Raw genomic sequence first — 27,368 nt, 5'->3', positions numbered from 1 at the left:
TATGACTAGTTCAGACCATGCTTCTGTTTATATAGTTCCAACTATTGTTTATATAAACTATTGTTTATATAGTTCCAATTTACTCTCAGACTGGGAGCGATACCCTCTTCTAATTCTTCTGAGCATAAATGCAGCCTCAGTCTGGTTCTGATTTAAACGTGCCCATCAGCAGACCTAAAACATGCACAGAATTGGTTACTATTCACAGCTTCAGACAAAAGACAGCAGTTTACAATAACCACTGAATTCCCCCTGCTTGCAGTTTGCTGTCACCACATGCTTTATTTATAGTAGGCCTGAAATGAATACTGCAGGATCAGCCATCTTTTGGTGCTTCACAAAAAATGAAAGCTATTAAATATTTACCGTAGGTCTCTCATGGCTTTGTCTCTGACACTTCCCCTTTCAGCAGAGAAAAGAATTATTTAGCTCATGATTTTCCAGCAAAAGACACTCGGTTGTGACTATCTGGAAGCAAATGGTAACATCGCTTACATGCCCTGGGAGAGGGAGGTTTTGTCAATGTGCACCAAGCAGGGAAGGTTTCCACCTCTCCTGCTCCTCTCCAGCACAGAGTGACGCCAAAGCAGAGTCTTAGAGTGACACAGGAATGTTTGTGCCAGCAGAATGAGGCGCGCTCATGTTACAGCACTTTCCAAAACCAAGCCAGTACATTTGGTGAGTCCTTTCCAAGGAGGCTGATCAGATTACTTCAGATCAAGTGAATGTTGTGGATGCTCCAGTGAAATGTGTTGACAAATAATACTGCTCTCTGGTGCATTGCATTTACTGTGCATTTAAAAAAGAAACCCATTTTCATGAAATAAAAATGAATTTTGCATGTTTTGCTTTTCACCTGTGAACTGAATACTGCAGGACAAAAAGCTTGTGGCCTAAATATCTGTGGGGCAGCCAGACAGTTAAAGATGAACTTTGACTGGCCCAGAATTAAAACGCCTGAGGGCAGCTGTGTAGCTCAAGTAACTGATTAGAAACTGATACTGAAAAATGACTGAGAACTAAATTCCAGGAGGTCACAAAACAACTAAAAGCAAGGTAGTGTCTTTTTCCACCATGATCCAGGCCATTCTAGAGCATGATCACAGTCTTCCATAGCATGGTCTAGAAGAGTTAGCACCCCTCTCAGTACACCTGGAGCAATGCCCATTTCTAAGGAACAAGCTGAGCCTATACAATCTAACGTTTTAGAATACCAGTCTGGTTTGCCTGGATACTATTGCGCCTCATGGAGTTCTGCTGGGTGCACTGCGCCAAAGACATTTCTTTCCTTCTCCCCTCATTCCTGCTCTCTTTTCTTCAGCAAAAATAATTCACTCCCCAGATGTGTTTTATTCTCTAAATTGAAGGAAGCAGAGCTAGTCTGGAGGGTGCCATATATTCCCACATCACTGGATCACAGGTCTCTTTCTTCAGGCATGGTCCAAATACTGACACTTTCAGTCTAATTTTGTGGTTTCATGTGAAAACATAGCATGGGTGAGGTGATAAGAAAAAAATTAACAGGGAGTTTAGGGAAGGAAGCTGCCAGAAAAAACGCAACATCCACAAATTCCTGAACACATAATGGGATATCTACATGAGTGAGACATGGAGAACTCCATGCAGGCCAGCACTGAGCACTTGGCACTCATTGAAGAGCTATGTTAGTGTACCTTGAACAGTGCAGACTGATGGTACTTGAACCAAAACTAAGTTGGTACAGCCAGGGAACCAGAGGCTCTTGTTGTTTAGGCAGGCAAGTATGAATGGGCACTCTTAACGCTTCCTTTCTTCTGCATTTGATGTCTTGCAATCTGATGTCCTGCACAAGTGCTGACACCAAAGTGCAGACTTTCTTGACAACCAAATGAAAAAATAAACAGTTCCCCACCCTGAAAAAACCCCACTAGGAACTAAATTGTGATAATAAAAGTGAGTAGCAGCAAGCACTGCCTGAGCTGTCAGGTTACAAACAATGCTCATGAAACCTTCATGGCCAGGATCAATAAAAGGAAAGGCCATTGCTCTTGAGAGCCAAGAACCGTTAGAAAAATAAAAATGCTCTATCTCAGAGCACTTATGTCTAGATTTCATGTTCCACTCTTTCTTCCCTGGATTAAGCAAACAAGTTCATTTCTACTTCCAGTGCTGTAACAGCAAAACAAAGCCACAGATTGCCTCGGGAAGGCTTTCCATGACCTTGAAGCGTATTCTGTAGAGCCACGTGACTCCTTCATGTAAACGTCCAACACCATCACAATTTAGGGCTTAAGCTTTCCTATCACAACACTCAATTTCCTAATGCACATACATGCCTTTTCCATTTCAACGGATTTCCAACATTTGCAAATATTTATACAAATAAGTGAGCGTTTCCATCTCTGTGCTCTTTATGGCAACTCGTGTTGTTTTTCCACAGTAGTAGAACACTCCACTCCAGTTTCATCCTGCAAGCCATGTCTAAAAATGTCAAAGTGATCTCTCAGCACAGTCATTTTCCTGGTAACCAAGTCCCAGGAGATTCTGCCTTTCTTCTGTTTTGTTCTTATTTGGTTGAAAGTTACTATTCCTTGTCACTACTGCCACATTTTTCACGTTAACTGTTATTCTTCTCACCAATACTATATCTGTAAATTTTTTTTTTTTTGGTTGAAAAAGGTATATTGCATTGTGAATTTTGGGATGGTGACTAAACTGACAATCTTTTTGTCTCTAAGTAAATTAACCCATTTGTGTCCAGGAAAAAAATTATTCTTCAAGATTATTTTAAGTTCCTAAATATTGTGGAGATGCCTTTTGTTCAAGCCTTTGGGATAGTGGATCTTCAACAGGGTTCCATGTGTACATCAGTTTGCTGAGATCACATGCTGATAAGCTTTAGCTTGTATAAATACTGAACTGTGCAAAGCAAAAGCCAGCTAATGCCTCTGAGCACAACTCTGAATGGCCCTTAATCATCTAAGAAACAAACACTGTTAAAAAAATACATTACTTTTCAGTTCTTGTCACTGTTTTTTCCCATATAACTCTCTAGTGAGGCTGAATGGGTCACCAAGGTGAACTAAGAGCTCCCACCATAAAGCAACTGAAGAGAAGATTCTCTGAATTGCATAAGTTCAGAGCAAAAGCACGACCTGTGAAAGTTCTCCCTTGTTAAAAAAGCACGTTTCTGACCTATTTGTGCTTACTAGCATTTAATTTTACTTAACAACATTTTTCTTCTTTTCAAAATGGATTTTTAGCTCATCTACATCTATTATCTAGGCAAGCATATTCCAGTCTGTGGAGCCACTCCATTACTGCTTTCTTTGGCTGGTCATTATCCACATAACTTGATTATCTGAATTCTATACTATTGTTTTGGAATCAAGAGACAGGGCAAGGCTTAAAAAAATAGAAGAAACAACAAATAGAGCATGAAAGCAAGTAATAATGGTACTTCCACTAGGTTTTGTTTTGTTTTGGTTTGGTTTGGTTTTTTTTAGTCACGCTTTTGGAAACACTTCTGTGTGGAAGGAGAGCTTTTGGTTTGCAGTTTTAAGGGCCAATAGAGGCAGACACTGGATGACTTTTCAGATCCACTATCAAGAAAAATTAATTCCAAGTATGCAGCAACACAAAAGACAATAAGAAACATTTTCTCTCAATGTAAAAACACAAAGATACAACAGAAAAGCAGACAGAAGTTCTAAAATAATCAGAAAGGATTTTCCCTTATTTTTGAATAAAAAATAATCCAGAACAAGGTAAATCTTTGTAAAAAAGTTATCTTACATATATATTCATAATAACACTAGCATGCATCAGAGTGTAGAAAAAAAGAAGCTGGAGTTGGCCACAGAAATGAGAATTCAACTCCACACATCAAGATAGTGCCCCATCTTCCCTCAACAGCTCTGAAAGACTTTTCTTCTGGCTTCTGATATAATGCCCATTTCAGTACATTTAGGATTAGGCTCCTGGTTTCTTTTGGCTTTCTTGGTTTCTCATTAATCTTCCCTAAGCACACATGAGGCACACATGCACATCATATGAGGTACCAGAAATTATTCCCTGCATCCTCCTACCTCTCCTGCATTCACTGAAACAGGCAGACCACCCTGAGGAAAATCTGAAACCTGGAACAACTGAAAATCTCAAGTGCTTTAATTTAAACTTTTTTTTTTTTCCGGCAAATATAGTTCTACATTTCCAGGAGATATATAAGTCTCCTCAGTGTTTTCACAAAAGCTAACATACATGCTGCAGTTTTGTTAGCATCGTCCTACATTTTGTACTGATTTTAGACACGACCTGGGACAATGCCTTAAAGACAAACTTGAAAGTTAAAGCCATGAGGGAAATTCAGCCATACATTTTGCTTTAGAATACACTGCTCTGTCTTGGAAACCTTAGCTAATCTGATTCCCTTAGGTATTAGTCTGTTTCTGATACTGGTTAGCCCTCCTGCACATTCATGGATGAGATTTTTTGGCATATTCTAACTTATACTTCCACATTACGAGATGCTTTCTGTACCAGTCTTTGCCTGCCCTATGTAAAAATGATCTTCTCCATAATGCAATAAAATTAGCAGCTACTTTGCCTTCTATAATTATGGAGCTTTAAATATTAATGCATTTATTACAGAAATTCTCTGTGCAAGGTTATCTGACTTGAGAATAAGTTTCCTTGGAAGTAACATTAACCAGGAAAAGTTAAAAGACCCATTATCTGCTTTCTTAATGGCAAGATAACTTTTATCACATCTCTATGAGAAAACCTGCCCTTGCCATGTTCTACTGACTCCTTTCCTGCACTTGGGCTACACCTTTCTTATTCTGCCAGATGCAAATTGGGCCCTTTCCACCTCACAGTGGCCAGACCATCAGCACAAATTCTCAGCCTGCTGGGACTATTCTTGCTGTGAATGACAGGTTACCCCATACACCCATAACACTTACTTCACTGGTTGTTTCTAGAATGGTGGTTCATAAATGAACCAAACAAAACTGTGTTGTCCATATGGGAATAAACCAAAGACACTTCACTGTTGATTTTATTTAATAGAAGCTTGAGTGGATGTGGCATAACACCTGTATTCAACAGGCTAAATTCCAACATAACATCCACCCAATTTCTACAGGAATCAGAGCAGATTTTGGCTTTCCATCTCATATCTGTGTCATGAGCACTTCAAATAAATCTAACAGGCAGAGATAAAACACTTGTAACTCTTAGTCACGAGTTTCATAGGATGCCCTTAGGAATGCAAAGACTTTAACTTATATCAACATACTTTTGAAGAGTGAGGCTCAGGTTGTGGCTGGCTGATTTGATCTTGTTCTGGGCCTCGAGGTGGGTCATGCTGTCAGTGTTGACTCCATCAATGGCCACCACAAGGTCCCCCTGGTTCATCTGTGACTGTGCTGCCTTGCTGCCAGGGGTGATCTGTGCAGGAAAAGAAAAAAAAAGGTCTCATCAGGATAAGTTATTCTGTACACAGAACAGTTGGAGAACTCACTCTGAATTATAATACAGCATACAAGCAGCAATAAATACACTAATAGATACAACACTAGCTGTATCTACTATTGTATGGGTGAAACGACAACATTTGTGGAAATTAAACAAATCAAAGTTAACTCACTTTTCTGCAAAGGTCCAGGACAACATTTACTGGTCATTATGTCCATTTTGAGAGGTTAAACCCAATGTAGTGGTTCCCTTACTACCTATTATCTCTTCCTCAAGGGGATAATTATCACTATTTATATTATAGTAGTATATAGAGACGTTACTCAGAAGCAGAAAACTAATGAACCACTATCTACTGCATGATTTAAGTTTATTTTTCCTCCTAAAAGCAATTTTTCCCAAATTAATTAATTTTATTGAGCAGACAGAAAATGAATATGTGTGAGGGGCCTTGGGCACGCTTTGCTTCTTTTATAGCAAGCTTTATAGGATAACCTTACCTACATACAACTACAGCTCCATTACCAAGACAGATCACTACTTATCCAAGATGATCTCATCAACCTGTTGGACCTGACACTCCAAGGACAGTCTGGCACTGCCAGAAATAAAAAGCCACAAAGCTTCAACTACAGATGCAGCTGCTGACACAACAGTTCAGAATTCTGGTCATTCACTATCGTAGCACATTTTGTCAGCTCCAGGAACCTCGTGAACTGCATCTTCTCCAAATGAACCTCAGCCCCTGACCTCAGCTTTACACAGCTCTCTCAGCTTCCATATGGGTGACACCAACACAGCTACTTAGGAACCTCGACTACGCTAGGGAACTCCAACCAAAACAGAAGAGCCTTCACACACCGTCAGCCAGACAAGTTTTAGTGAACGTGTCAGAGTTGTCCTCTGCTTTCAGCACTCAGTACTTGGAGCATATGAACATGAGCTATAGGTCTTTGCTCTTATTTTTAGAGACTCACTGCCTTACATTCCTCACTTCTAAGAAAGCCCAAGGATAATCTGAAATACTACAACAAAGGCTGCATTCAAAAATTCTGTTCCTTCAGTGCAGAGGACATAAAAGAAAGATGTGTTTGATTATGAGCCAAAATCCCCCTGTGAATTCAGCCTGGCTGAAACTGTGAAGTTGAATTCTAAGGGAAACCAAAACCCAACAAAAATTCAAACACTTCTAAGTGTGAAGTGGAATTCCTTAACTTCCCTTCCCTAACATGACCTCAAAACACTTATAAACATGTACATACTCAGAATGAAAAACTCCTTCCAAAACAATTCCCTAGACTGCTTATTTATGCTCTTCACTGGCAAAGAAAAATAAGCAAAAAAAGTAACCAGCCCTTTCTTAACATCCCATTAAAGGTGCTCAGTACTGAGGCTGGCAGTCTAATTGACAGTGTAGCCTGACAACAGGAGCTGTCAATTTACTAGAACACAAGCTTTAGTATCAGCTAAAACACAGCACCCGGGTTGCTCAGACATTACTTAAAATAAAGATTATTTTCAAATTAGGCACTGTAAGGAACATCCCAGAACTGATCTGACTGGGAGAGACAAGGTTTTATACCTTTTCATTAGAGAGAGAAGCAATAAGAGTTCTATGATATGTTCTCATGCAAGCAGAGTTGACTGATAATGGCAGCACCATCCTCCGATGTATTTTTCTTGTGTTAAGGCATCAAGGGGTGGGAGAAATATTTTGTGGCAGTTTCAAAGATGGAGTTTTATTCTGTAGTCTAAAACCCTCATATAAAGAGATTAATAGAAACAAGAGATTCATGTTACAAGCATAGTTTTCCTAACCTATTATGCAAATATTAGCTTCGATGCATTTTATTGACTTGCATTGTGCCAAGTACACAGATCCAGAAGCCTATAAAGAATACAGATTATTTTCATGCCCACATGTACTTGTACCTGCTCAGTCCTCCAAATATGTCAAGAAACAGAATCTAAACTACAATAAGAGGTCAGGAAAGGACAAAATGTGAACTAATGCCAAACTCATTTGTCTGAGTCAGTAAGACTTGAATTCACGGAGTAGGACTCTTCAGTCTTTCTCAAATTATCCTTTTTCTCTGTGAACAAGAGCTGTTTGCCAGTCAGACAGCCATCAAAGCTTGAACCTGCCTGATAGAGGTTTTTTAATAAATAATCACCACACATCACTTTTCTAAGACACTACCTTTTACTTCCTCATGAAACATGCAAGTTCTTGCCACAAAACGTTAACTGTGTGATGCTGGTGTTTCCAGTAGGCAGGCAGCTGGTTCCAAATTCTGGGACACCCCTCCCACACACACATACACACTTTCTCTCATCAAGAACAAAGACTGGTTTTTGTACCTCAACCCAGTTAATTTAGAGGGAGTGGATGGTTATAACTACTGACCTCATTTCACCTACTATAGTGGGATATTTTCTGCCTAACACTTCTGGAAAACACCACTAAATGAAGAAATACATTCATCAGAAGAATCTCTCAAACAAAAAGTCCTGAGTAACTTTGAATTTGTGATTTACATGAATTTATAATTATGGCCACTGCAACACCCTTTCTGAGGCAAAGAGCTTCAGGAGAACCATACTGGGTAAAAAAAGGAAAAGATCTCAATCTTTGCTTAACAGTCAGTGTTCTTTCATTTGAAAAGGAAGAGATTTGCAGTCACCTCTTCAACTAAGATTAACGGTAGCAAATTGGGCTTAAATTCAGCTTATCCTAACTTCATATACAGCAAGACTCACAGGTACAAAAGATGGTTCTAATTTATGGTATCAGCAATGCAGAAAAATGATAAAGTATCAGGAAAGAATTACTTCTTCCCCCAGCATTTTCACTGTCTAAAACCATGCTAGATTATTTGTCCTATAGACCTTCATATAGAAGGCATTAGTAAGGACCGGATGCAGAATCTATATAAAACATTCAAAAACTGAAGCACAAAATTATATATTTTTGCTAAAAGCTGAGAGGCATCTCTGAGAGAGTTTCAAGCGAAGCCACAGCATGCATTTACAGCAGACATTGAGAACAGTCAGTAATTGTTGGGGACAAAATACCAGTGTACAGATGGAGATATAGGGCAGCCAGATCTGAAGTGTCAAGGCACTTTCAAGACTATCTTGTTCCCATTTTTAAAGATCCAGCTGAAAGGAATGGAATGCAAAGTGTTTATCTTTTATCTGTTGGTATTTTCCTTTGAAAATTCATCTCTGATCTACTAAAAATTTACTAAATATAATCACAAAGGAAGAAGAGCTCACCGAGTTTTTGAGAAATCTTTAGGGAATTTTCTATTTAAAAATATTTTTGAAGGACAAATGTTAATTAACCCTTGGAATTAGAATGCAAATCTAGATCTGTCAATACAGTAAATTCTAGCTGGATCTCATCTCAGCCTCTCTTCTGTGAACAGAGGTAACAAACAGAGAGAAAAATATTTCTGTCTAGGACAAATATGCATTTTTTAATTTGACCACAATATTTTTTTCTTAAAAGATCTAGACTATTTCAGAAAACCTTTGCAGTAGTCTTAGCTCACTTGCTCTGGATTACAACAGAGCTTTCAGTAGCTGGGTGCTGCAAATACCTTTATTTAATGCTACAGAGAGACATTCAGAGATTCAAGGCACAGCCAGTTCTGTCAATTGATTTACAAAGTCCAAGCCAAGGTACCACCAAAAGATCTAATTTTAATAGTATTTCTTTAGTGCCTTGAGCCCATGCACTGACTTGATATTGAAAAGGCAAGCATCTTTCAGCCTCTCAGAAAAGCAGAGGAACATGTGCTGCTTCAGAGCTGGGAATTTTCAGCCCTCACAAATTTCCTACAAGGCAGGCATCTGACTTCCAATATCCCTGGCTTAAAGCAAGTGGGCAGGCTGGAAGTATCACGTTACATTCAATGCACCACAGAGAATTCTTACTACTCTCTGTTGTGAGCAGCTCTGTATTCTGGGTGAATATATAGTACCACAGCGACAGCTGTGCCCTAAAAAAGTACGTCTGCGCTGGGTTCAGAGTAAATGCTCCTCAGCCAGAGCTCTGGGAGGCAGTGTACAAAGTGCAGCTGCTGCACCACCTTGAGAACTGCACATGTTCCCATCCAAGGCCTCTTAGCTCCACTCCAAGGGGGGAGAGATAGGGATCAGGCAGCATTTGAGTGGACGAGTGTTAAAATACTAACGAGAATGCTTGTATAAACAGATGGATGGACACAGCTTTCCTACCCTAGTTTACATGGCAGACTAAAATACATAGCTAGGTCTATACAAATGAGAAGGTGTTAGTATAGTAGCCTGCAGCATCAGCCAGGGCCTCTTCTTTTACCGGGACTTCAGCTATGCCTGACCCCAACCCCAAAATCAATAACTTCTGTTTTCTGCTTCTCATGTAAGAACAATGTTTCAGAGAATCAAATATTCACTAGTACTAGAAAGAGCCAAAAGCACAGGGAACAAACACCCTCTCCTCTTCAAGATCTCAGGAATAGAAGAAATTATTAAAAGAAAATGTTCCTTTCCATAATCAAAAATTCAGAGACAGGGCAAACTACCAGTGACCTGAGTCTATAATATGCTCTTACAAGAAAAGGATTGGACAGAAATTAAGGATCACCAGAAAATACAGCAGGTTTCCTTTATAGAGAAAACAACATTTAAATCTCTCTCCATTATATTTATGCAAGCGGTTTTTTGCATAGATGCTTCCAACAAATCCTCACAGTCTTTCTAAGCCCTGAGGCTCTCAGTGCCTGGGAGTGGCTGCAGAACTTCCTCACCTTATGCATGGGAGTAGGACCTGCTGAAAGGAGAGAACTTGTTTGAAACCTCACTGCAGAAAAGTTGCTGAATGTCCAGATGAATCCAAGTAGTTATCTCTGGACTGAAGACATCAGTTCTTCTCCTATTGTGAACAAGTCAGTTGAGGAAATTTATATTATTGTTTCCTAAGTGAGTCACTTTCCATCTCTGTCCCCACAATAAATGTGTAACAGCTTCAAAGGGAAAATCATGGGCTTTCTTAGAAAACAGAAGTCAATTATGGACTAGAAAAAACAGCAAAGAAAAATTAATAAAACCCACTGGGGTAAGTCATCAGGCAGAAATTAACCATTTCATTCAACACATTGTCAGAATGCATACAACAGAATCAAGGAAAGAAACAGCCTAGATAACTTACACCATAAAGCAAACATCCCACTGTCTTCGATCACGGGTTTTATAGCTTTCTGTGTCAGATGGGAGACTCAGCAAGTACGATTAAATGTAAAGACAGGACTGTAGGAAACCCGAAACTAAACTCCTTGAATGTACCACTAACCAAACCTAAAGAAAATTCCCTTTCTGCAGCTACCATTTACCTGAACAATTATGTCTCATTGTTCTAAATTCACTATTGGGCTTTACTGCTTTTTTTTTTTTCTGTTCTGTTTTTTGTTTGTTTGTTTTAATGAGACAACAAAACCTGCCTTAAATGAACACTCATGGCATCTGCAAAACATGCCACTGACACTTTGAAGAGTTTCCATTTATACTAAACAGAGCTGAGCTGGCAAGCTGCAAAGACATTCTGAAGTGGCCTCTCAGGCTCTGCTTCATCTGTAGCTAGGAAGGGAGATTACAATACATGTGAGAACACCCAAAATAGCTCTAATCTATCTCTCTTGGGTACCAGGAGCCACAGAGGCACAGTAGCACAGAGATTTTGTGGGATGGCCGGTCAAGCACTTGGGACTCAGGACACCCTGTGCTGAAATCCATACTCCAGCACTCCAGCTATCTGGCTTACCTCAGCCTCGGGTGTGCCAGGCCATACTGGAATGATACTGCCTTGATTAACACCAGAAATTTTCCCTCCACATAGTACCCTCACAACACTGCTTTTCATGCACAATGCATAGGCTCTTCAAGGAAGCAGACAGATAGCCCTTCCTGCCAAGCTACTGAGACCCAAGTGATGAAAATAAGCCAAATGTAAAAGATTTTCAGCTGGGAAATGAAAGGAAGCATTTAGGCAATGCTTAGGGGATTGCCCTAGGCAAGGCTTTGGGGGGTTTTTTGAGAGTCAGAATGAATACTCCTGTTCCTAGTTGGAAGATCATTTCACTTCATTCCCTGCCCCACCTCCACATTATCTGATTGAAAAAAATTTCAATCCTTTGTTAAAAAAATAACAAAAAAAAAAAAAAGGAAATATTGTGGGCTCTACAGATTAGCTTGTTAGAAGCATGAGCACTCTGTACACCAGCTCTACAGATGATAGTAAAAGTGTGGATGTGACTTTTTAATAGGATGTGTTGGCGTTACTAGAAGGTTAAGCAGCTCTTTAAATCTTGCATGGTATGACTAACAGTAATATCTCTTCTCCCAATCTTTATCTAAATATAGCTGTTAGATCTATTCAGTCTGTTCTCAGTTAGCATCACGTACTGTGCCAGGGTAGTGTGTGCTGTGCATCTCCCAGAAGTTAAATGGAGGCAGAGAGGTGAGTCCCATAATAATAAATGTGGATTGTTTTGTTACGACAACAGGTTTTAATGAACAAGTGACCAAGTTCTTATTTGGTATCTATGAGTTTATTAACCTGAATGCAAATCAAAACCCAGAATAAAAGGGAGGCACTGATCCTTAGTTTTCTGGCAGATCCCGTGTGTGTGAGTTCTGTCAACTTCCACAGGACGAACCCCTGCAGCAAACAGACACTCAGCTTCCAAGTGTCTGCAGGATCACAACTCCCAAGTTTCTTCAAAAGTTCCCAAAGGTTCCCCATCCTCATCTCTGCTTCTCTTTTTCAAATCTAAATTCATTGCAAGGAAGTTGTATAAGGTGAGATGTTTCTTTGTGTTTCAAACAGGCATATCTCAGTTAGCAATATTGCCTTTTACATTTTCACAGCTATCATCTTCTGGAATCCTACATTCTCTGCAGTTTTCTGACCTGCTCAGAGAAACACAGTTTGTCTTGTCTCCCCCTACAAGCATTAGCAATAAACTGAGGGTTTATGTCTTTTGCCATTGGTCACTATGGTAAGATTTTATTTTTTCAAGTTCATTCTGCTTAATGCATCTCATGGTATGCAACTCAGACCACGATGCTTTACCATTTTGAAGGGCTTTTGATTGGTTCAGCAACAATAAGGTCTGACTAAAAGGACATTTGAGACAATACTGAGAGTTTTAGTTTGGCAGTTAGTGGCCTGCAGCCACTTCTGATATTAAGCAACTTAAAACAGCTTTGACTTTAAGTCTTGAGGTTCCAGCACAGATCTGACTGATATATAAGTGATTCCTCTGCTCCTGTGTGTTTGTAAAGTAGGGTACCTATTACACTGATGCAGGCTTACCTTTAACTGTTCTTTAAATGTGCATTTGTTTGAGCTATTTTTGTTTCTGGCCACCAGAAAACAAAGGAGTAATTCTCCCTCTGATCACTAAAATATGAACTGCCATTGTGACACAGCAAAGAGCGATCCTGCCTCTAAACCAGGAGTACTTAGCACTCAACTGCGTGCTCTGCCTCCAGATTGTAGAACAGTATAATACACACAGAAAGGCATCTGCATGAAAGAAAATGAAATGTAGCACACATCTACAGTGACAGAGATGTTGAATCAGAACTAAGTTTGCAGGAACTGCACTTAGTGTCACGCCATTACTTTTGCATCTAAGGTTTTAGGAGGCTGTCTTGCCCAGTGTGAATCTGGTCCACCTGGAGGGCCCAGCATTAACCAGTCAGCATATATCAGCAATTACTCATGACACACTCGCTTTATCCACGAGAATAACTGTTCTGTACCTGTGGCATTCATCCATGCTCTGTGAGAGAATAAACAAAAGCACAGGCTTCAAACTTCAGGGAGTGAAGAATTCTTTTCAAGATCAAAGTTAATAAAAAAGAATAGAAGGAAAGTTCCTCCAAGAAAGTGCAATGCTAATTTGTTCTGTAATATGCTGTGTCACATTTAGTGTATAACATGACATTCTGCCAGGTATCCCAGCAGGAACCTTGGAAATTTAAGGATGGAGCAAAGTAAAATACGATCTTGATGCATGTACCAAGTACATGCTGGATGTTTCAGGAAACTGGGAAGTTAGAGAGATTGAAGATGGTTCTTTATCCTGTTAAAATGTAACTTTGTTTTCCTAGCTTTTCATTTGAACACAGAGAGGCCACTTCCCTTAGGAAGCCACAGGAGCCACATTTGTTTAAGAGGAAGTAATCTGAACATATTCATGTAACCTCCAATCTAAAAGGGAAATCCTGTTATGTTGAAGATTGTTATGTTGAGGCAGCACAATCCGAATTTTAAAAAAAGAAGGATCTTGTTTTTCTAAATTCTTTGAAAAGGAAAGCATCCTTGAGGAGGGTTCAGAGGATTGAACTTTATTGATAGTATGAGGATGCCAATGCTGGGTTTGGGTGTTTTAACCCATTACAGTAGTGAGTACAGCAACCTTCAAAGGTTTCCCACTGAAAGCTTGCAGAGTATAACAACACACACACATGATTTTACTTGGTAAAGTACAAGCCAGTGACATATATGGTTTTATTGAGGGTGCCTCTAACTGAATCTGACACTGATTACCTTTATAATCCTGTATTGCATAAATGTAGTATCTTCCTACACATTTCTCAGTGGCTTCAGGGCACATGGCAGTATCAAGCTGACAAATTTTCAAAATGTGGTTTTCCGCAGTTTTGTTGCAAATACTGGAGTGTTTTCCATAACTCTACAATAACAAACTTTAATATGAGTTTAGAATGGCTTTCTGTTTACAGACAAAATAAAATAATACAAATGAAATGTTGCAGGACACTAGTATTGTCTGTAGCTAAAGGCTGTTTCAGACTAAAAAAAAAAAGTCAGAGTACTAAGATGGAAAATGTATCATTAATTGAGAAAGATAATTTTTTGGTTCAACTCCTAATGCTTGTTTAATTTCTGGTCAAAAAGAAGTCAGATCAGATGGGTGCATTGTACACACAAGTAACCTGGACTGACAGTCTTCTTTCCTCACAGACTACTGCTTCATCAGCTCCCTTTCCTAACCTGCACTATTTTCCAGGAAGAATCTGAAGTAAAAATCTTTTGCAAAAAATTACTCAAAAGACAAAGAGATTATGTTCTGAAAATTTATGACAAGTCTTCATCAAACATCACTATATATAAGCCAACACATCCTGAAAGGTACAACTGAAAATACTGCTAAGTTAAGAAAATGCAACATCAAGAAGGATGTGTTGAAATAAGGTTTTAACAAGAATGTCCTATAAATTTGAGAAGTCATAAGCAGATTTAGAAGGTTTTTTAAAAAGAGCTTTAAGAAACTAAAGACCTCAGTAACCTATGGTAAATGGTTCTTCACTTAAAATGAAGATACAAACAATGCCACTCCTCTTCACAGGACCATGGCTTCTATTTGTATGCCCAAGTTTGGGACTGAAACGATTCAAAAATTCCCAACTACAAGGAAAGCTGTTCTTGGGGAATTCTCATTCCACAGAAAGGCAGGAGTCCGTCATCTTGTGATTCCTAATTCAGCAGAGTGCATAGTTCGAGCAGCCTCAATTATCTTTGGACAAGCTAGTGGGAGTTTCTTTTTTTTTTTTTACAGTGTTGTTTCTGATTACATATTTTGAATTCCCCAAGGAGTTACCCAGCACAGGTGTGTGTGGAGGGGGATTTCAATGTGCAAAGATTATGATCAGTAACTGGCACTTGAAAGAAGGTATGAAGGCAGGAAGAGAATCAATATTTCCTACCCAGCTGACATGGTACTGTGGACTCCCTTTCACCTTCTGTGCTGCTCACCCTGGTGATCGGCAGATGAGGGCTAGAAAGCTTTCATCTGCATGGGGAGTGCTAAGATGTATCCCACCTTAATACATTTTTCAACTTTATTTTGTCCTACATTTCAGAGGCTTCAATCAAAAACCTCCACCGTCTGAGTTACAGAGAGGCACCCATCAATTGTGAATCAGCACCTTCTGCCAAACCCAAAGTCCCCTGCAAACCACAACCTGCAGATACTGATATTGCTGGCTGGGGATACTTTCACCTTTCAACTTGGGGAGCAATGCTTGTGCCAATGCCTTTTTGGGTACTCTGCTTCATTCCTCATCTAGATTTGGTGTTCACCATTTACTGGTGTGAGCAGGATTTTTGTTCCAGAGCATGCAGGTTTTAAAGGAGTGTTTCAGGTGGGGCCTTCAAATCTGCTGTCTACACATGCTCCTCCAACTCTCACTCCTCCATACATTCCTGTTTCTTTCAAGTGATTAACTATACATGGAAATAACAGCAAATGAAAGATTTCTACCAGTCTGACATCATGATCAATGGTTTAAGAACTTAGTGTGGATTTTCCAAAATGGGTTAGACATTTGTATCTAATAAACATTACCAGGCAACAAAGGTTAGGTGCATAAATTGTGTGAAAACCATAATTAGCTGGTTTTTTATACTTAGCTAGGCTTTACAGAGCTGAATATGGTCTTTATTCTTAGTTTAAGATACTCACTTATCCTCAGTTCAGAGCTGCTGCTTATGGATCATCAGGCTGTGCAATTTATGAGGAAGTAACAGGATTATTCTGCAGGAAGTGTTTCACTTCCATTTCAAAGCTGGACTTCTGTCTTTTATTTCTCACTGATAACTGCAGACGTTTTCCTCTGCACTGCAAGTAGAGGCTGTAATGAGCTACACACCTAGTCACAATTTGTTTCTAAACTCTGCGTGTCCAAATTAGGAATTTTTCTCTCCTGATCTAGGGTAAATATGCTAATTATGATAATTTGGTTGCATATTTTGCTAAGGAATAAATGTTCACAGGGCATCTATTTAAGTCCTTGGAAGGAATGCAATCAAGTTCAGAATTTGCCTTAGCAGTGTTTTCCTTGGCTGCATTAGACACTAACTTCTGCAATGGAGCATGTCAAAATAATTGGTTTGGGAGGGGCAGCAGGAAAGTTGTTGTCTGACCAAGAAAGAATTTCAGAAGGTCTAAGGTGGTCTGTCTTTCTGTGTCCAGTTTGTGTTTTTCCCTTCATCTGGCACCAAATGAATTGCTAAACAATGGATTGTATAGACGAGAAAATATGACAGTTACTTTAATAAGGATTCCTGCTGCTGGTGAAACCGTTTTTTGCCTGATACAAATGAGGAATGAAAGGAACACAGAAAAAAAAATTAACCCTCCACTTTGATCTCAAATGAGGACTTAGTTAAACTGCAGGAAAATGAGCTTCATCACTGTATTTTGTCACCAAGCAAGCATCTGAATGGCTAAATTAAAGGGACATTCTGGACTGCATAAAGAATAAAAGTCTTTAAAGAAGATGGATGTATTCGCTAATACCAGCATGCAAATCTCAGATTCAGCCAGAATTATGACTGATGGAATTAGGAAAGTTCTCTGTTCTAGGCAGTTATATTTACAGTGACATTTTTCAGAGCTGTGCACCCACGTGCAAACAAAATTTGTAGGCGTTTTGGAGTTTTAATATGTTGTCAAAGCTTGATCTTGGCCAAGTTTCTCTAAAGTCTCTTCAATCAGGAGATTACAAAGTGGATGACTGGCTCCCACCCTCCCTAGTTTTATTTTTCATCTGTTTCCTTTTTCTTACATCCTTTCTCCTCTCACAGCCTCTTGTTCAGTAACATTGCTTAGTCTCATTAATCATGTTTGCAGAGAAAATATTTAAAGCTGTCAGTGATGGAGCTTTGATGTGATCAACATCAGCACTGTAACAACTGCAATGGCAGCAGAAAATATTTTGCAAAGTGAATATGTACCTATTTAACAGGTGGGAGGCTTTTACTTCAGATACCAGGAAGAGGAAATAAATGAAAATTAAGAATGCTTGGACGATTATTTGGCAGCTGGAGGGATTCCTGGGGCAGAAAGAAGTGCCAAATGGAGCTGTATTAGTAGTCTGTCTTTATCCTAGGATGGGTCTTCTATTTATAGAATTATGCAGCCCTTGAACAAGCTATAAGATTGCATATGTATATGATATGGGAGCAGCATATGCATTTTACATGAAACTGTCTAATAAAATCCAAAGATGCTCCCAAAATTTTACTAGACCTATTTTAAATAGTACCACATATTATGTCCATCTGGTTTTCGCAGCTGGGGACAGGCATTTTCTTCTGAATGGCCTTTCCCCTCTGCCTTTTTGTCAGGATTGAAAGAAATTCACCCTCTACCTTCTGCTTCCAATTCCTGTGTATCTCCTACATAAAATCCTTAGAAAAAGCTCCTTAATAAGTCCAGATCATAGCAATGAGTCTTCTGGGTCATATCCAGTGCAGTATACATTCAAGTAAAAGTAATTTCTATTCCACACAGCTACATTAACCTCCTATTCTATATCTAGAAAGCAATTATTTCATAATGATGCTATTCTTCAAGAGCTATCCAAAGTAAGACCTAGAAAAAGACTCCTATTATTCAGTCTTAACATTGAGTCACTACTGGAAATAGCATTTTACCAGCAAAATTTTATTATCAAACTGGAGACACTCACAGGGCTGCAGAGGAAAATGTTAAGCATAAACTGTAGCAGATATTAAAGCTGCATGCATCAACCACACAGAGAAAATGTAAAAGTAAGCCTAGACTCATCTAGCTATCTGTCTTATCTGATGAAGGGGCACACCAGAGATCTGAGGAAATTCTCTAGTTTTAAACAGTGAGGCATCAAAGCCTCTTCCACACATGGCCAGTGCTGAGCATAACGTGGCTTAGACCCTCCCTGTCTCTGTACTTCAGGGTAATATAAGCATTACCAATAAAGCACCAGCATGTTTCACAGTGACAAGCAAGACATCAGGCAATATACTGGGCAAATGACACAGAAGACTGTTATAAATAAATCATACAGGTATCAAAATGAGTTCCTAATAAAAATTCGAATAGAAAAGAAAGGTGCAACTGAGACAAAAGAAGAAGAGAAAACTTCTTTACAAGTTTCTGGCTGTGTCAGAGAAGAACAAGACACTCTCTACTTCAAAACATTTAAAATCATCTCATCTGCTGCTCTGTGGGAATACCAAAGAAAAACAGGATTGCCATGAAAGCATGCATTTCAAGCTCTATGCTACATTGCCCTTCGATCCAGGCAGTAATTGTGGCATCTGTTTCAGCCCCTGTGAAGAGATTTGCAGTGATGGTGCAGAGGTAAAAGCTCCACAGACAATAAGGTGTTGGTCACGTCTCTGTGGAGGCCCCTTATCCTTTTTTATCATGCATGACCCTGTAAGAATGTGCAGTGCAATCATCCAGAGGAAAAAAAGCACTAGGCTTTCAGGGTAAGCTTTTGCTGGCTGCAACTCAGATATGACACGAAGTCATGCCCATCTTATGTAAAAGCTGATAAGAAGGCTGTGTGCTGTTTATGGTGTATCAGCGTGGAATTAGAGAGTCTTGTGCTTGTATTAGTGGGGACACTGATGATCAACTCTCAGAAAAAAAAAAAAAAACAACAAATAAAGAGAAAGAAAAAGAATGGAGAACTGAAAGTTTGAATATCAAAAGTGGTTACATCTCACTGAAGAAGGAAGGGCAAAGAACTGAACCACTTTAGGACTGACAGCCTTTGAAACAGCTTCATCACAAGTACCTTCCCCAAGTAAGGTGTGAATCGAGCTGTTGAGAAAGTTCATGACTCAAGGAGTCTCATGCAGAAAATTAATTCCATTGTGCATATTCTTCCTATGACCCCAGCCTGTTTGCTTTGGAGAATCAGAGAGCTTCTCTCTCTTGGGATTTTTTTCTGTCCTGCTAACAAATTAGAAATAAAGCTTTTGCACAGCAAAAATGTTATGGTTCCAATTTCCCACTACTTTGCACAAATTTATTCTCTTCAGTACAAATGCAAGTATTTCAGTTTCTCTTTTAACTGCTTTGCACTACAAATGCCCTCATAGCTGCCTGGCAGTGGTAAATCAGAGCTTTCATTTTTCACCTCAGGCAAAATATAAATGATTTCTTCTCAAATAACATTTGGAAAATATACCTTTAATTTACAATAACGTGCTAAAAGCTCTTTTATTCCCTCTAGAGTTTTAAGAGTATGCAAGAAAAATTGAGGAAAGCATTTCCTTCTGTCCTGAAGAGCAACTTCCATGCTCTTCTTACCAAAAGTAACCTGTAAGTCCATGTCACCCTTACATTTGGGAGCCCCTCTCTAGTGACTATGGCTGGGGCCATAGCAAACACTTCACAAAAGAGCTGTCAGGACTCACGTGTAACCATTTTGTTAACCCATCATTTGAACGATGTTGATGTTGTTAGTAAAGGAAAAAAAAAGCTTAATTTATTTTTAACATAAACTTGTAACTTGAGCTATGATAGTATTTTCAGTATTTAGTAATACAAATTGATGTTGCTAAAGCCTGGCTTAAGAGTATTTAGTGCAACAGCCCTTGGCAATATATTTACTGTCTTAAGTATGTTTTTAAAAGTGGAGTTTATTTGTAACAGAAATTGATTTGCCATGTTAAAAATGAAAGTACTCCTCTAGGAGGCCTGTGCTTTTATACATGGCCCTGTTCATGGAGGGCACTAATCCATACTATTACAAGTACTAAATGCCAATTAATTCTCCCTTATGAGTTATGATAAATGATTATTTTAGGGTGGAGCTATACATTTTCCAAAGGGTCTTTATCACAGCTATGTTGACAGGACTGTAAGTATGGTGGTATGCTTAGTACTACCCTAAAGCAGCTGAAGTATGTGCCACAGCAGGTGCCACAAGTAGAACATAGATTGGCTTTGACATTAGAACGCAGGGTATAGAATGAGTGCAGGATTGTCTGATGGATTTAAAAAGAGCATATGTTGTGAATGGTTTGGAAAAATGGAGCCTCCAGGGTACAGCATTAGCGTCAAAGCTGACTAAGTTTGAAGAAATCCCGCCTTGTGATGGCAACAGTTCTTTGTACTTCATGATCATCAGGGTATCTGTCATTAAATAAACATTTTGACACCTCCAAGGGAAAAGCTCACTGAAGTGTACCCCTTTGGGGAAAGTAAGACCAAGCTACTAAAACATGCTGTTTGAGCTTTAAGGGAAACACTTCTGCCAAAGAACTGTAAAAATTATACTTACATCTGCAAAGTTTACATTTATTTCACATTCTTGGCAATGTCCTCTTTGAAAAAATTAAATCTTAAATGTTTGTGCCAACTCCCAGTGTCACAGGATGTCGGTAACCAACGTACTCCTAGTCCTTCAGGCACAAAGTGGCACAGAATGTGACAGCTTTTGCCAGTCATAGGATCTCTCTGCATCTATGACTTCATGTCCCCAACCCAGACTGTCCAATCCACTCCAACAAAGCAGCTTCTAGTAGTTTTGGCCTTTGCCATGTCATTCTATAAAGATGTAGATTATTCCTTTACTAGTACCCGAGCAATTGGTACAAGAGTATCTAGTTTTCATTTGCTTGATCCATCTGCAAAATCAATTTTTGCTTTCTGTATGAATTAAGGTCACAGATAACATGCAAAAATGAAATGAAATATCTAACCAGTCTGCTTGATAGTCAGTTTATGGACTTGAGGTGGGCCAAAACTGTAGCCAAAATTAAAGGTCTGTAAAAATAATGGAATCATCCTAAATGCCACTAGGAAAGCAGCCTAAGCAGTGTCTACCTTTCCTAGATTAGCCCTAAAATATTTACACACCCAGAAAACCTCAACCTCATCTGTAATTCAAAAGCTAGAGCTGTATTCTCTGATATCAGAAAAAATACTACATTCTGTGGTGGTCAGTCTCCTTAATGAAGTTAAGCTGGTTTATACCAGCTAAAAACATTACTCTTATGTTAGTAAGTGTAGAATTTCTCTTACAGAAGGAATTTTAATGTTATATGAAATGGTATTTTTTCCAAGCTCCTTTTATACACAAGCGATTAAGAACAGCAGTATTATCCTTCAACTCATAAGGCTCTCTTGACAAATATATTTCCCCTGTAACTTCATAGAACTAGTGGAATTATACCAGGAATAAATCTGTTCCAGTATCTTCAGTTACTCTATTTGGAAACTAGTCATTTGCCTGACCTTCAGTGCAATGCTAAAAACAGAGTTTGTCTGTCATCGAGAGCCAGTGAGATTTCAGATAAAACAGAAGTCATGGCTCCTGCAACGAAATTCCAGGAGTGTCCATCAAAGGCTTGCCAACAATAGCTTCTCACTCAGTCAAGACTTTCATACTTTGATAAAACTGAAGGGGAGGTTGGGGAAGACCAGATTTGACATTGGGAATTGGGTACGTCACAGCAACTTAGTACTGTCTGAAATATCCAAACTCCCCAAAATTCTTTAATTATATTCTACCTAAACTTTTATGACTTGAATAGTTTTAGTTCTTTACAGTGTCCAATAATTTCTCACAGTATTAGGAATTTACTTTTTGGATTTTTTTACTTGGTTGTGGGGCTTTTTACCCCCACTGGGGAACATTTCTTCCTGCTGCCAGCACCAGAATGTATTTAACATAACATATAGAGCAACACAAAATAAACTATATTTGTTTTAAACACCAATGTAAATATTGTCAGCAAGCACCACAGTGGAAGCAGGACTATTTATTCTCCAACTTCCTTGTTTAAATTACAATAGATTAATCTTGTGTTCATCGGAACAACAGGACTGTTATAGAAGGACAATTGCCAGGCAAGACTTCAAACTTCTTTCCTGTGGTCCCATGCCAGTGCCCAGCCTTACAGTGCTCTCTCTTCTGTCAGACTTGACCCTGGACTTTCTCTAGACATTACTTAATCTGAACTTAAAACTCAAAACACCACCCCATTCCTAGCAGAATACCTCCAAATGCTTTGATAGTGAGAGATGGTGAATGAAAACATTACCAGTCATTTCCACATACATCCCAGATATCCAGCCTTACATAAATGCTTCCTAATGGCCTCCCTATTTCCGATTATACCCTTACATTCCTGGTATTTGGGCAGTTTGTTCAGTCTTGTAGTTACTTTGGTTTCTACTGAGAGGATATAAGCAGTGACATGTAGGCTGAGGCTATGGATAACAGTGGGCTGGAGTGAAGCCAGCAAAAAGGATACCTTGTAACATGGTCTTCTCATATCACAAAATGGACAATGTATATTTTAATCAAAAAATAAAGTTCTGTCCTAGTCTCTCTCACTAGTCTTTGCAATGAAAATTAACTACAAAAAAACCACATGATGAATGTGTCAGAGGCAAGAACAGAAAGGAAAAAGACAATACACCTCAAAACAACATCAACAATCACAGGAAGCAAAAGATGTATTTCGAAGCTAAGCAAAGGTTAAAATTCATATTATCAATTTTTAAGAGCAGCTTATAGGCAGCTCTCTTTAAACAGGAGGCCACGGCACTCTCTCTGTTGTGTTATCTGAGTCAATTGAGGACTGTCACAGTGCAACCTGCTTGCACTACAAAGTGATACAAGTCACCAGAGGAAGAGAGGGAAGTGTCAAGAGGCACAGCCAAACCAGTGGCTGTTTGTCCTTGGTGTCTCAGCAGTGCCCAAAGTTCAGTTGAAAGTGCTGAGCCTGCTGGACAAGTTTTGCAAATTCATCCAAAAAGAAAACGCCCACAGGCATCAAAACTTTTGTCTAAATAGGTGAGGCGTGTGAAAACACTAGCAAAAGGAAACAAAGCACTGCAGCTGGGAGGAAAATTCATGTCTCCATGTTCTTGCATATTAAAGGAATGAAACTGGACACAAAGTGAAAAGATACAATCAAAAAAGCCTAGATTTTACTTATTCTGGTATAAAAGCAAGGTAAAATGCAAGTCGTGGTGTATCAAATGACATAGAAAAGCTACACATATTATTATATAATCAAGAGTACTTGTTCATCACAGGTGTACACAAAAAAATAAGCAGGAGAGATTTTTCTATAGGCCATTTGTATACAAAAATAAATACACAGGTCACAGGCAGTGAGGGAAAATCCCACTCAGGAGGGAAAATGGGGAGAACACTTCTTGCATTCCAACCAAAAATGTAAAACTAAGCTCAACTAAAATTGTATAATGGACATTGTAAGTCACTGCACTTTTCATCTCTTCTCAGGACTCGGCATCTTTCTAAACAAGCATGCTTTTAATTTATTTTTTAAAAAACTAATAAACACAGGGATTTGGAGCTTTTAATATTGTGGCTTTAATAAATATATGAAAATGTTCAAATAATTATTAAACAATTAGATGTTTCAACTTCACCATTTCAAGGTGGTCACCGTCACCAATTTTAAGGTGCTAAAACGGAGCCAGGAAAATGCTTTTCTCTTATGACACACTGAGGAAACTAATTTTTACCGAGCACCACATTAATGTCATTGCTGCAATGGTGGGAAGATGTGAACAGCCTCAGAAGATGGCATGTGCCCTCTATTTTCAGAATGATTTTGGCAATTTAGGGGCTTTTCTCAGTAGTTCCTGATTCACATCTTGCTACTGTAAAATTAGGTTCCCTGCTGTGGAAAAAGATAATATTTTAGGGAGTATTTTCTAAATATCTTTTTACAGCATTAGTATATCCCAGGGCAATCTCCCACAAGTGTGGATATAGGGGCCAGATAGACTCTGCTCAGACAGCAGCCAAGAGCAGATACTTTATGGGAAGATTAAAACTAAAGCCTTGTGGCATCCAGGCCAGAACATTCACTGTGGATGTTCTAAAATTAAGTGCCAACAAGGAAAGTTTATACCTAAACCCTTTATCTACACACTGAACAATCAACTACATGGCAAGGGCTCTTCCCTGGCCTCCTGAGCTTGGAGATGCATTTAATGTTAGAACCCAGTCCAATCTCTGCAAAACCAGTGGAGGAGGATCAAGACTTAATGGAGACAAAAGAAGTAAGATTGTTTACCAGTCCTCTTAGTGATGCTTTCCTCAGATACAACTAATCAAGTGCCCAGTTAACAAGGCAAATAAGTGTTAAATTATAATGAAACTAATTATTTGTGCTGTTTCCTGGTCTATAAAGACTTTTAATCAACCAAAAAATTTAGAGTCCAAATTAAGCGTTTGAGCTAAATACTCAGAGTGGCAAAAGACATCTACCCATATCATCAAATGGCATGAAACTCAGATCCAGCTTGGAATTCTTTCCCCATGAGAAGGATCAGCATCTCACACTGTACTTATAAAATATAATACTGTACAAGAGAATGTCCTGCCTCCTTTTCCAGGTTGTCTTTAGGACACATGAACTCCAGGGAATTGTGGGTGGAATGTATAAAAGATCTTATTGCAGCTGCTTGCACTGCATCTGTTCAAGGGATAAATAAAGCAGCTAAGTCCCAGTTTTGGAGTCATTTGCTGCCAGTCCCTTGACATGCAAAGAAATTATATACCACCTCCTCATCTTGTCAATCATACTGCAAATATGTCTTCAATATTGTGGAAGTGATGATCACTTTTTTTTTTTAGGGCCAGGAATGTTCCCACAAGCTGGGATAACCTCCATGACAAGTCACATACACTAGGGAAAAACCAAAACCACTTCATATTCTTCCAGAGAGCAACCCTGTTCATGGAAATCATCAGTCCTTAGACTTCTGCTCATCCTTCCTAGAAAGGCAATTAGAACTGGGTCTAGATGAAGCTGATTTGAAATTAAAACTGAATTAATTCACCAATTCTCTAGGCCTTATAGAAGGTTTATTCTGCTCCTCCCCCTCACCTCCACTTCATTCAACTCTGATTCCCAAAGCTAAAAAACACAGAATCATGTTGTATAAAAGAAGGAATTCTAGATCTGTATGAGTTGAAGATCCAGACCTTTTTGATGTGAGTTGCTGGGGCTCTCTCCACTGTCATTTAGAACACACATACACATCTTCACAAGGCACATTTTCCACAAGAGTTTATTGTTTCTGTTACTCTCCAGGGTGGATTTAAAAAAAGAAACAAACTCTTTTATCCACTTGCCTCTTTCTTTAGGTTGTCTAAAGAATGTTTTCTAGAAATTTAGCCTCAGTGATGTTAGCCTCAGAAGATACAACATGGGCTTGGAAATGATGCCCATATTCCCATATTTTACCATGAAGAACTTAAGAAAATGCTCATGATCAATATCTGATTGTATTTCTTTTTAAAGAAGTAATATGTCTCACAATGTACAGCATAGTTTCTTCAGAGAAAAAAGTTGGAGATTACGTTCTAAAATTATATCTTGCAGGGTGAGGAAGCAAAGCTCTGCAAAAACTTAAGCACAGATACATTGGAAAAGGGAATTACTGATGAGCAGGACAAAACCATCCTTTTGTGGACTATAGGAGGTGTGACTGTAAAGGGAGGAAAGCACCTTCCAGAAATGCTCAGGGGAGATATACTCTCTTCTCAACATAGAATTTATATTGATATTAATTGCAGTGTGAGTTCCTCAACACAGGCTAAAGAAGACTATTTAATACAGCAACACATGTAATCAGAGAAACAGGAAACTCCACAGCTTCACACAGAGCAGTCATGAACTTCCATGAGGTACCATATTCAGCCATTTCCCTCCTGCACATGTACATGTACAACCTGCATATTTTTCCTTTGCTGTTTTATAAGAAATTTTAACACCCTGTGGAAGGGTCTATAACTTTCACTTTCCAAATGCCGCCTTCGTTTCTTTGCTCCTCCGCTCTTCATTCCCTTAATCTGAACATCATGGAGAGCTGGGAGCAAAGGAAGGACAGCGGACTTTGATGAGAGGGAACGTGTGGGAGTAGTGCAAGGGAAGGTAGGCAGGGGAGGAAGGCCCCATCCCAGGTATATGGAAGGAGGAGACAGCACAGAACCATCCCACATGGAGCGAGGATGAATGCCAAGAGCCCATGTTAGAGGTCTCCCACATGACCACGGCGATATCAGTACTGGTCCGACTGCTACAGCCCAGGCACGCAGTTCTCAAGGGTGTGACAGTGCCCTCCTCAGAGGAGAGGAGAGCTTTGCTGTGCCTCAGGGATGAAACAGCCAAACAATTCTGGCACCCCAATAATCTGCTCCCTCTTCCTGTCAGGTGTCAACACTCTGCTACCCACAGCTCTGCACACTCATCCTGAGCTACTGACAACTCTGCGCCGAAACAGCACACGCTGCATTTTGAGAAGTGTCGCACTGAAAAGAAGCAGTACCAAGCAGCAGGCAATTAAACTGAGAAGAGATTGCTGTTCAAATAGGTTTGGTTTCTTGTTCACACAGCCTATGATGCTTACAGACTGCTGACCCCTTCTTGCCGTCAAGAAAGCAAAGCACACACGTAACAGAGAGATCCTCACCCACCCCACCCCATGTAGTTGACAAAAGGATTTAATCTTGAATAATTTGTTAGATAATTTAAGCAAACAAGTGAGATAAGAATCTTTTAGACAGGAAAGCAATTTTGACAGTAGGCCAGGAAGGTACCTATATTTTGCATCTCCTGTAAAAAAAAAATTAGCAGAAAGACTATCCATTTATTTCCTACAACAGTTAACCTTTGCCAATGCCGATGAAAAACAACATCTTGTTTTGGCTGCCTATTTCTTTTTTAAACACCTGCCATAGTACCAACTGCCCCTGGCCATTTTTGAACCAGCTATGACTAGGTAAGGAGAGAATGCTGACATTCTCAAATAGAGCAGGACGGTCCCAGTGACCCTCAGGATCAAGAAAAGGTAACCCAAATTCACCCTAATACCAGAGCATTCCGATTTGGCACTACGTACCAGAATCTGGGGTTACACGTAGTATTTTTGGAGTTTTGGATACCATGTCCCATTCCAGAAGCTTGAGGTAAATGCAGTACTGTTTCCAATTCAAAATAGCTTCCTAAGTTACAGGATGCTTTAAATATAGCATGAGAGTCCCACAGAGGCTTCTCAAGA

At 39.2% G+C, this 27,368-nt stretch overlaps 1 protein-coding gene across 4 annotated transcripts in view; it reads right to left on the bottom strand.

Annotated features, from left to right (window-relative positions):
• The window catches only part of LDB3 (LIM domain binding 3), a 117,605-nt gene that overhangs the window by 75,611 nt on the left and 14,626 nt on the right, over positions 1-27,368 (bottom strand). For all 4 annotated transcript variants that reach the window (XM_027895958.1, XM_027895959.1, XM_027895960.1 and 1 more), the window contains one exon: positions 5,279-5,430. In XM_027895958.1, coding sequence (XP_027751759.1) covers positions 5,279-5,430 — 152 coding nt within the window. The remainder of the gene's footprint in view (positions 1-5,278; positions 5,431-27,368) is intronic.

This window comes from Empidonax traillii, unplaced genomic scaffold, assembly GCF_003031625.1.
Source record: "Empidonax traillii isolate 1590-97213 ecotype Southwest subspecies unplaced genomic scaffold, ASM303162v1 scaffold475:size860808, whole genome shotgun sequence".
Classification (NCBI taxonomy): domain Eukaryota; kingdom Metazoa; phylum Chordata; class Aves; order Passeriformes; family Tyrannidae; genus Empidonax; species Empidonax traillii.
The sequence above is the reverse complement of the archived record's forward strand: the minus strand, read 5'-3'. Positions and strand labels throughout refer to the sequence as shown.